At 39.5% G+C, this 14,195-nt stretch overlaps 1 protein-coding gene across 1 annotated transcript in view; it reads left to right on the top strand.

The window, feature by feature from the left end:
• Nucleotides 1-14,195, top strand: part of LOC110463979 — a 148,267-nt gene that overhangs the window by 109,602 nt on the left and 24,470 nt on the right. The window contains exon 6 of the mRNA XM_021518953.1: nucleotides 13,761-14,004. Coding sequence (XP_021374628.1) covers nucleotides 13,761-14,004 — 244 coding nt within the window. The remainder of the gene's footprint in view (nucleotides 1-13,760; nucleotides 14,005-14,195) is intronic.

The raw sequence follows: 14,195 nt of genomic DNA, 5'->3' as shown, positions 1-14,195 counted from the left end.
GATTCTGGTGTATAAAGATGTGGATTGATACAATTGTATACAGATGTGAATTGATAAAGGGATATAAAGATGGGGATTTATAAAGGTGTATAATGATCAGGATTGATACAGGTGTATAAAGATGAAGATTGACACAGGTTTATAAATATTAGAATTGATACAGGTGTATAAAGATGAAGAGTTGATGATACTGATAGTGGTGGATTCATCAAGTAAACAATAATCCAAACACTGTCAAATAACGATTGAATCTACTTTGTATAGGTCCAAGCATGGGCCAGCACAATAGATGTCTTAAAGATACACTAGGGTAACCAAAGGTTGTTAGAGAGACACCAATGTAGCCAAAGGTTGCTAGAGAGACACCAAGGTAACCAAGGGTTGCTAGAGAGACACCAGGGTAACCATATGTGTCCAAGGAGACACTGTGGTAACAACAAATGGTTAGAAAAACAAGGGTAACCAAAGGTAGCTGATAAGGGGGACACCAGGGTAACTAGAAGTGTGAGGAGGACACCTGGCTAACCAGAGATGTTGGGGAGACACCTGGCTATTCAGAGATGTGAGAGGGAGACACCTGGCTAACCAAAGGTGTGAGGGGGACACCAGGCTAATTAGAGGTCTGTGGGGGAGACACCAGGCTAATTAGAGGTGTGTGGGGGAGACACCAGGCTAATTAGAGGTGTGTGGGGGAGACACCAGGCTTACCGGATGTGTGAGGAGGAGACGCCAGGCTAACCAGAGGTGTGAGGGGAGCCACCTGGCTAACCAGAGGTGTAAGGGGAGACACCTGGCTAACCAAAGGTGTGAGGGGGACACCAGGCTAATTAGAGGTCTGTGGGGGAGAAACCAGGCTAATTAGAGGTGTGTGGGGGAGACACCAGGCTTCCCAGATGTGTGAGGGGGAGACGCCCGGCTAACCAGAGGTGTGAGGGGAGACACCTGGCTAACCAGAGGTGTAAGGGGAGACACCTGGCTAACCAGAATTTTAAGGGACACCTGGCTAACCAGAGATGTGAGGGGGCACCAGGCTAACCATAGGTTTAAGGGACACCTGGCTAACCAGAGGTGTGAGGGGGACACCAGGCTAATCAGAAGGGAGAGGAGAGACACAAGGCTTACTAGAGGTAAGAGAGGGACACATGGCTTACTAGAGGTGTGGGGAGGACACACCTGGCTAACCAGAGGTGTGATGGGGACACCAGGTTAACTAGAAGTGAGAGGGGGAGACACCAGGCTTACTAGAGTTATGAGGGGGACATCTGGCTAACCAGAGGTGTGTGGAGGACACACCTGACTAACCAGAGGTGTGATGGNCGGGGGGGGGGGGGGGGGGGGGGGGGGGGGGGACACCAGGCCAACCAGAGGTGTGAGGGGGAGACACCTGGCTGACCAAAGGGGTGAGGGGGACACCAGGCTAACCAGAGGTGTGATGGGGAGACACCAGGCTTACCAGAGGTGTGTGGGGGAGACACCAGGCTAACCAAAGGGGTGAGGGGGAGACACCTGGCTACCCAGAGGTGTGTGGGGGAGACACCAGGCTAACCAGAGGTATGGGGGGAGACACCAGGCTAACCAGAGGTATGGGGGGAGACACCAGGCTAACCAGAGGTGTGTGGGTGAGACACCAGGCTAACCAGAGGTGTGAGGGGGGGACACCAGGCTAACCAAAGGGGGGGGGGGGAGACACCAGGCTAACAAGAGGTGTGATGGGGAGACACCAGGCTAACCAGAGGGGTGTGGGGGAGACACCAGGCTAACCAAAGGGGTGAGGGGGAGACACCTGGCTAACCAGAGGTGTGAAGGGGAGACACCAGGCTAACCAGAGGTGTGTGGGGGAGACACCAGGCTAACCAGAGGTGTGAGGGGGAGACACCTGGCTAACCAAAGGGGTGAGGGGGAGACACCAGGCTAACCAAAGGTGTGAGGGGGAGACACCAGGCTTACCAAAGGGGTGAGGGGGAGACACCAGGCTAACCAAAGGTGTGAGGGGGAGACACCAGGCTTACCAAAGGGGTGAGGGGGAGACACCAGGCTTACCAAAGGAGTGAGGGGGAGACACCAGGCTAACCAGAGGTATGGGGGGAGACACCAGGCTAACCAGAGGTGTGAAGGGGAGACACCTGGCTAACCAGAGGTGTGAGGGGGAGACACCTGGCTAACCAAAGGGGTGAGGGGGAGACACCTGGCTAACCAAAGGGGTGAGGGGGAGACACCGGGCTAACCAGAGGTGTGTGGGGGAGACACCAAGCTAACCAGATGTGTGAGGGGGAGACACCTGGCTAACCAAAGGGGTGAGGGGGAGACACCGGGCTAACCAGAGGTGTGAGGGGGAAACACCAGGCTTACCAAAGGGGTGAGGGGGAAACACCAGGCTAACCAAAGGGGTGAGGGGGAGACTCCTTGCTAACCAGAGGGGTGAGGGGGAGACACCTGGCTAACCAAAGGGGTGAGGGGGAGACACCTGACTAACCAAGGGGGTGAGGGGGAGACACCTGGCTAACCAAAGGGGTGAGGGGGAGACACCTGACTAACCAAGGGGGTGAGGGGGAGACACCTGGCTAACCAGAGGTGTGTGGGGAGACACCAGGCTTACCAGAGGTGTGTGGGGGAGACACCAGGCTTACCAGAGGTGTGTGGGGGAGACACCTGGCTAACCAGAGGTGTGAGGGGGAGACACCTGACTCAGCAGAATTGACTTCACACACAATACTGAATTGAAAGTACAGATAGCTCTCAATGACTGCAATGGGGGCAGCAATTAATTTTGTTTCATTGGTGTCCCCATGCTGAGAGAATACAGAAGAACCTGTTTGTCAGGCAATGTGTACACACTGGTTGATAATTGTATAGCTGTCACCTTGATGGTGGTAACATGATAGGAGCAAGGTAATGTTTAATTTTGTTGGAATTATATATGATCCAGTGCACTTTTCTTGAATTGAATGTGCAAGTACAATTATTAACTATTATGTAATAATCTTTAACATGGCATTACTGACAGATTACAAAATGAATCTCTTGTTCGTTCACTGTCAGATAAAGAAAAGACTAAATATTGACATATGCAAAGTCTGCCAACATATCTGTTGAATAGGAATCTGAAGATAAACTGTGTTCTATACAATATACTGGCAGATTGTATACACACCTTTGTTAACCCTCCATGGATATGTAGTGTCATACCTCAGTCGTGATTTCGATCTTTATCATTTTGTAAATATTTATCTGTTTTGCTGATTAAGCTGGGTGAAATAAGATTTGAAATATGGAAATGTTTCTATAACTGTATTTCCCACAGCAGTTATACTGTTACTGACAAAACCTTACTGGTTGGATCATTAGTTATACTGTTGCTGACAAATCCTTACTGGTTGGATCATCAGTTATTCTGTTACTGACAAAACCTTACAGGTTGGATCATCAGTTATACAGTTACTGACCAAACCTTACTGGTTGGATCATTAGTTATACTGTTGCTGACCAAACCTTACTGGTTGGATCATCAGTTATTCTGTTACTGACAAAACCTTACTGGTTGGGTCATTAGTTATACTGTTACTGACCAAACATTACCGGTTGGATCATTAGTTATACTGTTGCTGACAAAACCTTACTGGTTGGATCATCAGTTATACTGTTACTGACAAAACCTTACCGGTTGGATCATCAGTTATACTGTTACTGACCAAACCTTACCGGTTGGATCATTAGTTATACTGTTACTGACAAAACCTTACAGGTTGGATCATCAGTTATACTGTTACTGACAAAACCTTACCGGCTGGATCATTAGTTAAACTGTTACTGACCAAACCTTCCTGGTTGGATCATTTAAGTTATACTGTTACTGACAAAACCTTACTGGTTGGTTCATTAGTTATACTGTTACTGACAAAACCTTACCTGTTGGATCATTAGTTATACTGTTACTGACAAAACCTCACCGGTTGGATCATTAGTTATACTGTTACTGACAAAACCTTACCGGTTGGATCATTAGTTAAACTGTTACTGACCAAACCTTACTGGTTGGATCATTTAAGTTATACTGTTACTGACAAAACCTTACTGGTTGGATCATTAGTTATACTGTTACTGACAAAACCTTACCGGTTAAATAATCAGTTATACTGTTACTGACAAAACCTTACTGGTTGGATCATTAGTTATACTGTTACTGACCAAACCTTACTGGTTGGATCATTTAAGTTATACTGTTACTGACAAAACCTTACTGGTTGGATCATTAGTTATACTGTTACTGACCAAACCTTACCAGTTGGATCATCAGTTATACTGTTACTGACCAAACCTTACTGGTTGGATCATCAGTTATACTGTTACTGACCAAACCTTACCGGTTGGATCATTAGTTATACTGTTACTGACAAAACCTTACCTGTTGGATCATTAGTTATACTGTTACTGACAAAACCTTACCGGTTGGATCATTATCACATTGAGTGACTCGGTCTTACCATTTTTAGAAACAGCAGGTCAATACTTACTTTATGATGCCATTTCATTTGTAAACATTGTAATGCTCTCTGCCCAATGCAGTATTTTCTTCCTGACAAGTTTTAAACATTCTGTTAAACAGCATTAAGGATGTATATATACACCTCTGAGAAGTAAAAAAGTTCCTGTATAAAACTTCTTTTCTTATATGGATTTTTGGAAAAAGGAGTTATGGCATAGTAGAAAATGACAAAAAAATTATATGTCTGTGTGTTGGTTTTTGTGCTATGATCGGTCAAAGATACCAATTTAACACAATGTGTGATTTTAGTTGATTTTGTTGTTGTGACCATTTGCAGAACAAATTTATACAATTTCTTCCAAGTATGTTATCAGATATGTATGAATGTTTGTAAAATTGATAAAAATATTATTTTCTTTTAAATTATGGAAGTAAACTTTCTTAATCTTATTCTTTTAACTCAGAAAGGCGATTTAAGTTACCCCTACCCCTTATTTTTAAATGCTATTATTTTCACCATTTTTTGCAGATTAGCTTGATATAAAAAGTTTTGCCTTTATACATTTTTTAATATTTAATTTTCTAAAGCAGCCACAAAAATGGGGGGACCAATAATGTATAGATTTCCACTTTGTTGCATATTATTTTTATCATATTGAACATTGTAAAGTTGTACAGCAAAATTGAACCTGCTACAATTAAAAATGGCGACACAATGACAATTTAAGCAATCAATCTAGTGTCAAAAAAGTGAAATTTGACCTTTTTTTTTATCTAGAGATATCACATGACTAAAACAAAGGATTACCATTAAAAACCTAGGGATATCTGTGCATATTTTGTAAGGTGCTTCTTGTCTAGTTCAGCTACTATTTACAGATGATCCAGGCAAGTGATACAGGCAGATGGACCCTTTTGTTATAAACACAGAGTGTACTGTAATACATGTACGCAAAAGTGTGTACACATACTTGTTCTAACTATATTAAAACTCTTTTCAAAAGGTGATTGTTTTCATGATATCGGAATGAGGTCTATTTTAACCAGTAGAATGTTTGTTCTGTTCTGGAAGTGTTGACCTTCCCTATCTCCAGAGTGTTTGACTCGGATGGTGATTGAACGGGAATATTGATTATGCACTTCACAGACCCTGATTAATGTGTCAAAATGTAAATAGACGGAATTACAGGAGCATACAGCGACCATAGTGTAGACATTGTGTCAGGTATGCTACAGTATGCATAACACATATTTTGTCAATGTTTTATTTTCAATATATGCACAGTCTAAAAAACTAAATAGGAGAACTCGACAGATATGTTGCTCCTCTGATGGAGCTACGGTTCAGACTGCTCACCAACACTGCATATGGTGCTGCATGAAGTTTAAACCCAATGTAAATTTGTTTGAGATACAAATCATGAAAGTTTAACTGGATATGACCTTACACCAAATCCAGTAAATTGGTCGATGAGACAGAGGTTAACTTTATTAAGATAAATTTGTCCATGCAAACCCCTGATAAATGGCAACATAGAGGTGTATGAGGAGTAGAGAAATGCACAACAAGGAACCTCCGATCATTGGACAGACACTTGACTGATTGAAGCCAACAATTGACAGAGTTGAGTTTTGCTCTATTCTTCCCTCCTTTTTCTATTAAAATGATTAAGTCTTTGCACCTGAAGACATTGCTATTTCAAATCGAAGTCTGGTATGCCCTTGCCAAACTTTCACCTAGTACTGGAAACAAGGGTTGCACATGGTCACAGGCACCAATTTTGTAATGGGTGAAAAGAAATGTATAGCAAGACCGTAATTCAAATTCAGTACCCTCCAAACTCTACACAGACCCTCTACCACCTGAGCTTCCTGGTTGCTAACAATCAACCTAGTCCAGTTCTGCTTCCATAGGTATAATGATGATGTATCTGTAAAAGGGGAGAACAAATCAATGTCCGGACAGCTAGGGAATTTGAACCCTTCAAATTTTAGATGAATAATTTGAACCAATTGAACTTTCTGGTTGGCAACTGCCCTTTCAGTCCAGTTTGACTGCCTCCTATGTAAAACTAACAATAATATACTGGTGTGATGACCTGAAGAATTGTTTGCCAAAATGAAGTGTATTTAAGTCATTGCTTTTCCCTGCCTCTGAAAGTTTCTCAGGTGAAGAAATCTGCTGGCTGATTCTAACCATCAATATATATTTAAAGGGAGAATTATTGACTAGCTGGTTCTTCCTTATTCCCCTTGATATTATTTTAGAAGTTATAGCTAGCTAATCATTCTTTCCAAGGCAGGGCTAGCTCCTCACTGCAAAGTTTTAAGATTCAATAGACCGAAAAACTGGAGCAGGAAGGGCAAACACTAAACCATTTATAGTCATAAATGTTAATAAATAATTAAATAAGGGTATTGTACAGGGCTTTGATAACTACTAGTTATACCAATAATAAGCTTGGTAGGATTTATAAGGCATAGAGACAGTAGAATTATATACATTGTGGAATAACATCTGTCATGGCTTACAGTTCAACACTTATATATATAATTACCAGCTATAGGACTATAGAACTGTATGTTTATGACTACACGTGGTAATTATATAAGTATAGATATTTATTACTACTTGTGGTAAGTATAGATATTTATGACTACATTTGGTAAGTATAGATATGTATTACAACACGTGGTAAGTATAGATATTTATTACTACACGTGGTAAGTATAGATATTTATTACTACACGTGGTAAGTATAGATATTTATGACTACACGTGGTAAGTATAGATATTTATTACTGCACGTGGTAAGTATAGATATTTATTACTACCCGTGGTAAGTATAGATATTTATAACTACACTTGGTAAGTATAGATATGTATTACTACACGTGGTAAGTATAGATATTTATTACTACCCGTGGTAAGTATAGATATTTTTTAATACACGTGGTAAGTATAGATATTTATTACTACCCGTGGTAAGTATAGATATTTATAACTACACGTGGTAAGTATAGATATGTATGACTACACGTGGTAAGTATAGATATTTATTACTGCACGTGGTAAGTATAGGTATTTATTACTACAGTCGCCGAGGGGACATATAATTTGATATTTCAATCCTATTGGGCAATATATATGGCATGGTGTTATGCTATGGAGACAATTTATGGCTGCATGTTTAAATGATGCCAAGGCAGTATGACTCAATGTTTGATGGTGGTATGGGAAGTAATATGTCTGGGTGTTTTAAGACACTCCCAGAGTATTGACTGAATGTTTTAAACATTATATGTATATTGAGGCAAAAGGCTGTGGGTTTACACAGTTGAGACATTGAGTTTAATGATTTTTTAACAGTGGAAGCAATAGGAATATAACTTTCTGAATTAAAACTTGAAAGAAACCTGCTGTGGTTGGTGCACTAGCTACTATTTTCTTTACCCGATGATCTGCACTGAGTGTGTCACCTGTACTGGATCGCTCAGATAGCGTACACCTTGACACCTGAGTTAGTGTGTTCTTGGCAGTGCCCGATAAGGCAATGGCCAGCACACAAAGTGTTGGGGTATTGAGACACTACACACTGATTTCTATATCAGTAGGGAGGAATGTCGGCCTAGATAAATTATTATAAAGGCAGTGTTAGCATAGTACTGCACATTTTTCAAATTTGTTCAAATTTAACTAATAAAGGAAATTTTGATGTCCATGTTCAATGTATTATTACACCTGGTATATCAAGTAAAACCAATGATGCAGAAAAATATTTGTACAAAAAAACCCTGATGATATTGCAATTTGAATATGTACAATTTCTGTTTTGAGCTAACAAGATTTGCACTAAATTCTGTGGTCATATGAGAATTGTATAGTACATAGATGTATGACACTAATCTATATGTGTGCCCAGTGGGAGCCATCATGCATATCAGATCTCATAATGATATCGACATACTAAGAACGGCCAGTTGACTTTGCGCCCTGATCCCTCAGCTGGGCCCTTTGTTGTCCTGCGTTCTGTACCTGTTCTCATATATCCTTATAGGTGTATATCAGTACTTTGTAGTCTGTCCGTAACACACATTAAATTAGCCTTTAAGTTTAACATCTTAAACAAACTTAACATGTATATTTCTTTGTGTTTAAAGCATTGATAATAAAAATTACACATTAAGACATTTTAATGATCTATTAAAGTAAGTTTTCAATTTATCAGAGGCTTGATTAAAATTCAAATTGAGTAATTGTTGCTATGTAACACAACTAAATAGAATTAAGTTTATTTCAGATCAGAATAATTTCGAATCCTCTTCACTAGACTCAAATATGTGTCTCAACAGTAAATATGCCTTATAACTGACAACACTTTTTGAAAAGTGATGACATTTTCAATTATCAGACACTGATTTTGTATAAAGTTCTTGTACAGCCCAGGATGTTTTTGTAATATATTTTAAGGTCATAGGAGTGTATTGCTAAACGGAAATATGAAGTACATCCCTAATTGAAAATCCAATGTAGGGAGACAGTATCACAATATCCGCATATTCTAATGTTTAATATTAAACTGATAAATATTGTATGTTTATTATTGACAGAACAGTGTGTTTATCAATATTAAAGTATTTCAAAGCAATCCAGGCATTAATTCAGTTGATTTTTAATCAATGAGTCACATGTGTCCATTTGTCTGTAATACAGGAAACCGGCTACCTATTTCACTACTGTGAAATTTTTCAAGAACGATAACTCTTACATGCAATTACTATGTGTATATGGTTTTATTATAAAATGTCAATTTTTAGTCGTTTATAAATGATGAATTTTACACAATTTCCGCATTTATGAAATTAATATACATTAATGCAATACTAATCTATGTCAATATCCTTTTAATTGACATTATTTTTCAAAATTCACTCCTTTATACATAAATTTCAATGTAAAATCCTTTAAATTCGGACAACCTATTTTTTATNGGGGGGGAATTCTACAGGGAAAGTATACAGGGGAGGTAATTATATAAAGATTGTTATACAGGGGAGGTTATTACACAGGGGAAGTTTTACAAGCAAGGTTATTATACAGGGAAAATATACAGGGGAGGTAAATATATAAAGATTGTTATACATTGGAGGTTATAACACAGGGAAAGTTAAACAGGGGAGGTAATTATACAGGAAAAGTTATACAGGGGAGGTAATTATAAAGGGGAGGTTATATAGGGGATGTAATTATATAAAGATTGTTATACAGTGGAGGTTATTACACAGGGGAGGTTAAACAGGGGAGGTAATTATACAGGGAAAGTTATACAGGGGATGTAATAATACACGGAAAGCTATACAGGGGAGGTTATTATACATGGAAAGTTATACAGGGGACGTAATTATAAAGGAAAAGTTATACAGGGGAGGTTATTATATATGGAAAGTCATACAGGGGAAGTAATAATAAAGGGAAAGTTATACAGGGGAGTTCATTATACATGTTAAGTTATACAGGGGAGGTAATTATACAGGGAAAGATATACAGGGGAGGTAATTATAAAAGGAAAGTATACATGGGATGAAATTATTTAAGAAAGGTTATACAGGGGAAGTAATAATAAAGGGAAAGTTATACAGGGGAGGTAATTATACAGGGAAAGTTAAAAAGGGGAAGTTATTACACAGGGGAAGTTAAACAGGGGAGGTAAGTATACAGGGAAAGTTATACAAGGGAGGTAATTATAACGGAAGGTTATACAGGGGAGGTAATTATACAGGGAAAGTTATACAAGGGAGGTAATTAAACAGGGTAAGTTTTACAGGGGAGGTAATAAACAGGGGAAGTTATACAGGGGAGGTAACTATATAAGGAAAGTTATACATGGGAGGTAATCATTCAGGGGAAGTTATACAGGGGAGGTAATTATACAGGGGAGGTAATTATATAAGGAAAGTTTTACAGAGAAGGTAATCATAATGGGGAAGTTATTCAGGGGAGGTAATCATACAGGGGAAGTTATACAGGGGAAGTAATAATACAGGGGAGGTCATTATATAGGGAAAGTCATACAGGGGAGGTTATTATACAGGAAAAGTTATACAGGGAAGGTAATTATACAGAAAAGTTACACAGGGGAGGTAATCATACTGGGGAGGTTATTATACAGGGAAAGTTATACAGGGAAGGTAATTATACAGAAAAGTTACACAGGGGAGGTCATTATATATGAGAAGTTATACAGGGGAGGGTTGATATAAAGAGTGGGTTAATACAGCCCTTGGGATGTGATTATAACCAGGCCTGAGAGCTTCAAAACTTGTCTGAACAAACCTGTCTGTCTGTCTGTCTGTCTTACTATTGAAAGCATGAGCCATAAAAGATTTTAAATTACAAATAATGAAAAGAAATATGTTGCACTTCATTAATGTAGACCTGGACTGGTAAAATGTATTGCATGTTTATGAATATGGAAATTATGGCTATGATCAAGGAAAACCTGCCTACGGAAGGTTCAATGACTAAAATAACATAAAAGCACAAGTGTGAAGTATTGATTGGGCCATGTCAGCTATTAACCGTATGGTTGACTTGTGGAGGGAAAAAGAGCTGTCGATTAGGGCTGATCTGGAAGCAATAGACATATTGCTATCCCCATTGATTCTACTTCCGTGGTTGTGCTCTGCAGCAGCATCCGCTTTGGCCTCGATGAAACCCTAGTCGAACATGACAGGCCTCTTTACAGGGCGTTTATATGTTATATCCTGTTTAAAAAGGTTGTAATTTCTATTGGGTTTAAATACTGGTGCTAGTATTCTGTACATAAAAGCAGTGTAGAAAAAAGCCAATATCTCGGATCATAATTTCTTTTGCTTCATATTGAAAATTTTACTTTAAAGAGGTAGATGAATAAGCCTTTGAATATGTATAAGGGGTCTATATAATTGATTGATCAATAACATGTTGTAGATATCAATCTGTCTATACCTATCAGGATGTGTAACGTGACTGGCACTTGGATTCACCGGTGTGTTAGCATGTTGCTAAGAGAAGGAAACCAGGCCTGTGTTTCATTCTCTTTCATCGTCTCTAGTTCAATGCATTTCCATTTGTTTGTGTTAGGAAATATGGAATTGAATTATTCAGTGTGAACTTTGTTGACTTTATTTGAAATGATGCAAAAACAGAAGTATCTAAAAAAATCAGGCTTCTCATGATCATAGTTCAACTTTTATGGTGCTAATAGCTGCTGTCAACCAATCTCAGACTTGTGTTTTAAAATGCTGGTTGAGTATTTACTCTCCGAAGATTTATTGGTTTGACATTGAAGCTCATAAACAAGAAAGATTTAGTGGTTTGAGACATGACAGCTCAGAAACAACATGTTGTCATATCAATCGTGTCTCATATAACTACACGAGGTCTGAGAGAGAATGTCTGGATGTACCTTTAACAGGACACTCACAGAATGTTATAGTTTGGATGTCGTAACCTCGGGAATATGAAATCAGGTTTCAAGGATTTTCAAACTGGAGTGATATATATCGTCACAGCTTAACTAGAACATACCGTAACAAATTTGACAACCTTGTCTTCGGTGAATAGAGGAAACATTTATTGTGGTCATTAAATATTGATAGAGTTGATTCATCAACCGGAAATGCAGAAGACTTTTGAATGGTGCTTTGAGACTTTTTTTATCAGGAGTTACAGATAGAAGTCTATAATATTTGAGACTGAATTTTAAGACTTCAGACTTCCTGTTCTAAAGTTCCTTCAGTTTCCATAGACACCTAATTTTGAAATGTTACCTCCCCTTCAATGTTCTGTGGCACTGCAGTGTGCTGTGTCTAAAAAAAAGAATGTATCCTTGCATCGTGTCAAGGTTGGTGCCAATGACCAGGTCAAGGTCATTCAGGCTCTGGAACGAATAAAGATTAGATCTTTCTTAGATCGGGTAAAAATCCAGAGGAGAAACACCATTGCAGGATTCGTTAGAACAAGAGATTACTCAGGTAAAAAGTTAAAACTTGATTCATTGATCTGAATTTTTTACAAAAATCTTCTTTTAAAATAAGATAACTCCAAGACATTACCATGTATACACAGAATTTCCTGAATTTGATATTTATGAATGTAACATTATGTTAAGATAGTTGTAGAAATGTTGCAATGAAGTTTTGCAAAACATTTTCATGTAATGTTCTTGTGTGCAAAATGCTACATTTGTTTTTATTTACATAGTTAAAATGTTGTCACAATGTCTTACTCAGGCCAGATCTTTATGTTGTCACAATGTCTTACTCAGGCCAGATCTCTACGTTGTCACAATGTCTTACTCAGGCCAGATCTCTACGGTGTCACAATGTCTTACTCACGCCAGATCTCTACGTTGTCACAATGTCTTACTCAGGCCAGATCTCTCCGTTTTCACAATGTCTTACTCAGGCGCCAGATCTCTATGTTGTCACAATGTCTTACTCAGGCCAGATCTCTACATTGTCACAATGTCTTACTCAGGTCAGATCTCTACGTATACGTTGTCACAATGTCTTACTCAGGCCAGATCTCTCCGTTTTCACAATGTCTTACTCAGGCCAGATCTCTACGTTGTCACAATGTCTTACTCAGGCCAGATCTCTACGCTGTCATAATGTCTTACTCAGGCCAGATCTCTAGGCTGTCACAATGTCCTACTCAGGCCAGATCTCTACATTGTCACAATGTCCTACTCAGGCCAGATCTCTGCGTTGTCATAATGTCTTACTCAGGCCAGATCTCTACGTTGTCACAATGTCTTACTCCAGCCAGATCTCTATGTTGTCACAATGTTTTACTCAGGCCAGATCTCTACGTTGTCACAATGTCTTACTCAGGCCAGATCTCTACATTGTCACAATGTCTTACTCAGGCCAGATCTCTACGTTGTCACAATGTCTCACTCAGGCCAGATCTCTACGTTGTCACAATGTCTTACTCAAGCCAGATCTCTACGTTGTCACAATGTCTTACTCCAGCCAGATCTCTACGTTGTCACAATGTCTTACTCAGGCCAGATCTCTACGTTGTCATGAAAAATACTGACAGAAATAGACAAATAATTTTTCTCATATTTTATGAAGGCAGTGCTATCAAATGGACACCTTTGCAGATTAAGGGGAGGCAACACAACAGTTCAGTTTTACATTGTTGATTGCAAATCACTTTCAGCATTTTTGGCAAAGTTTTTCTTAATTAAACCATGATGTGATATTTGATTTCTTTTTTCCCTAACAGATCAAGGAGAGACAGAAAAGTCAGTTGCCTCAGGGTCAGCCCCAGGGTCAGCCCCAGGGACAGCCCCCGGTCCCACCCCCGCTTCAGCTCCACCAGAAGTTAAGGAAGATACACAGCCTAAATCGGTCAGAAAATTTGGAGGCAAGAAGTCTCCAGGGGGAAAACAATCAAAGCTTCCATCATGTAGTCTTCCAAACAACATGCAGCCGACATTCTACGTAGGGGGAGGAAACGGTGTATCTCTGTAAGTAAATGTTACTGACATTCTACGGAGGGGGAGGAAACGGTGTATCTCTGTAGGTAAATGTTACTGACATTCTACGTAGGGGGGAGGAAACGGTGTATCTCTGTAAGTAACTTTTACCGATGTTCTATGTAGGGGGAGGAAACGGTGTATCTCTGTAAGTAAATGTTACTGACATTCTACGTAGGGGG

Source organism: Mizuhopecten yessoensis, unplaced genomic scaffold, assembly GCF_002113885.1.
Source record: "Mizuhopecten yessoensis strain PY_sf001 unplaced genomic scaffold, ASM211388v2 scaffold10949, whole genome shotgun sequence".
NCBI classification, from domain to species: domain Eukaryota; kingdom Metazoa; phylum Mollusca; class Bivalvia; order Pectinida; family Pectinidae; genus Mizuhopecten; species Mizuhopecten yessoensis.
Note: the sequence above shows the minus strand (reverse complement) of the source record. Positions and strands in the feature narration are given on the sequence as shown.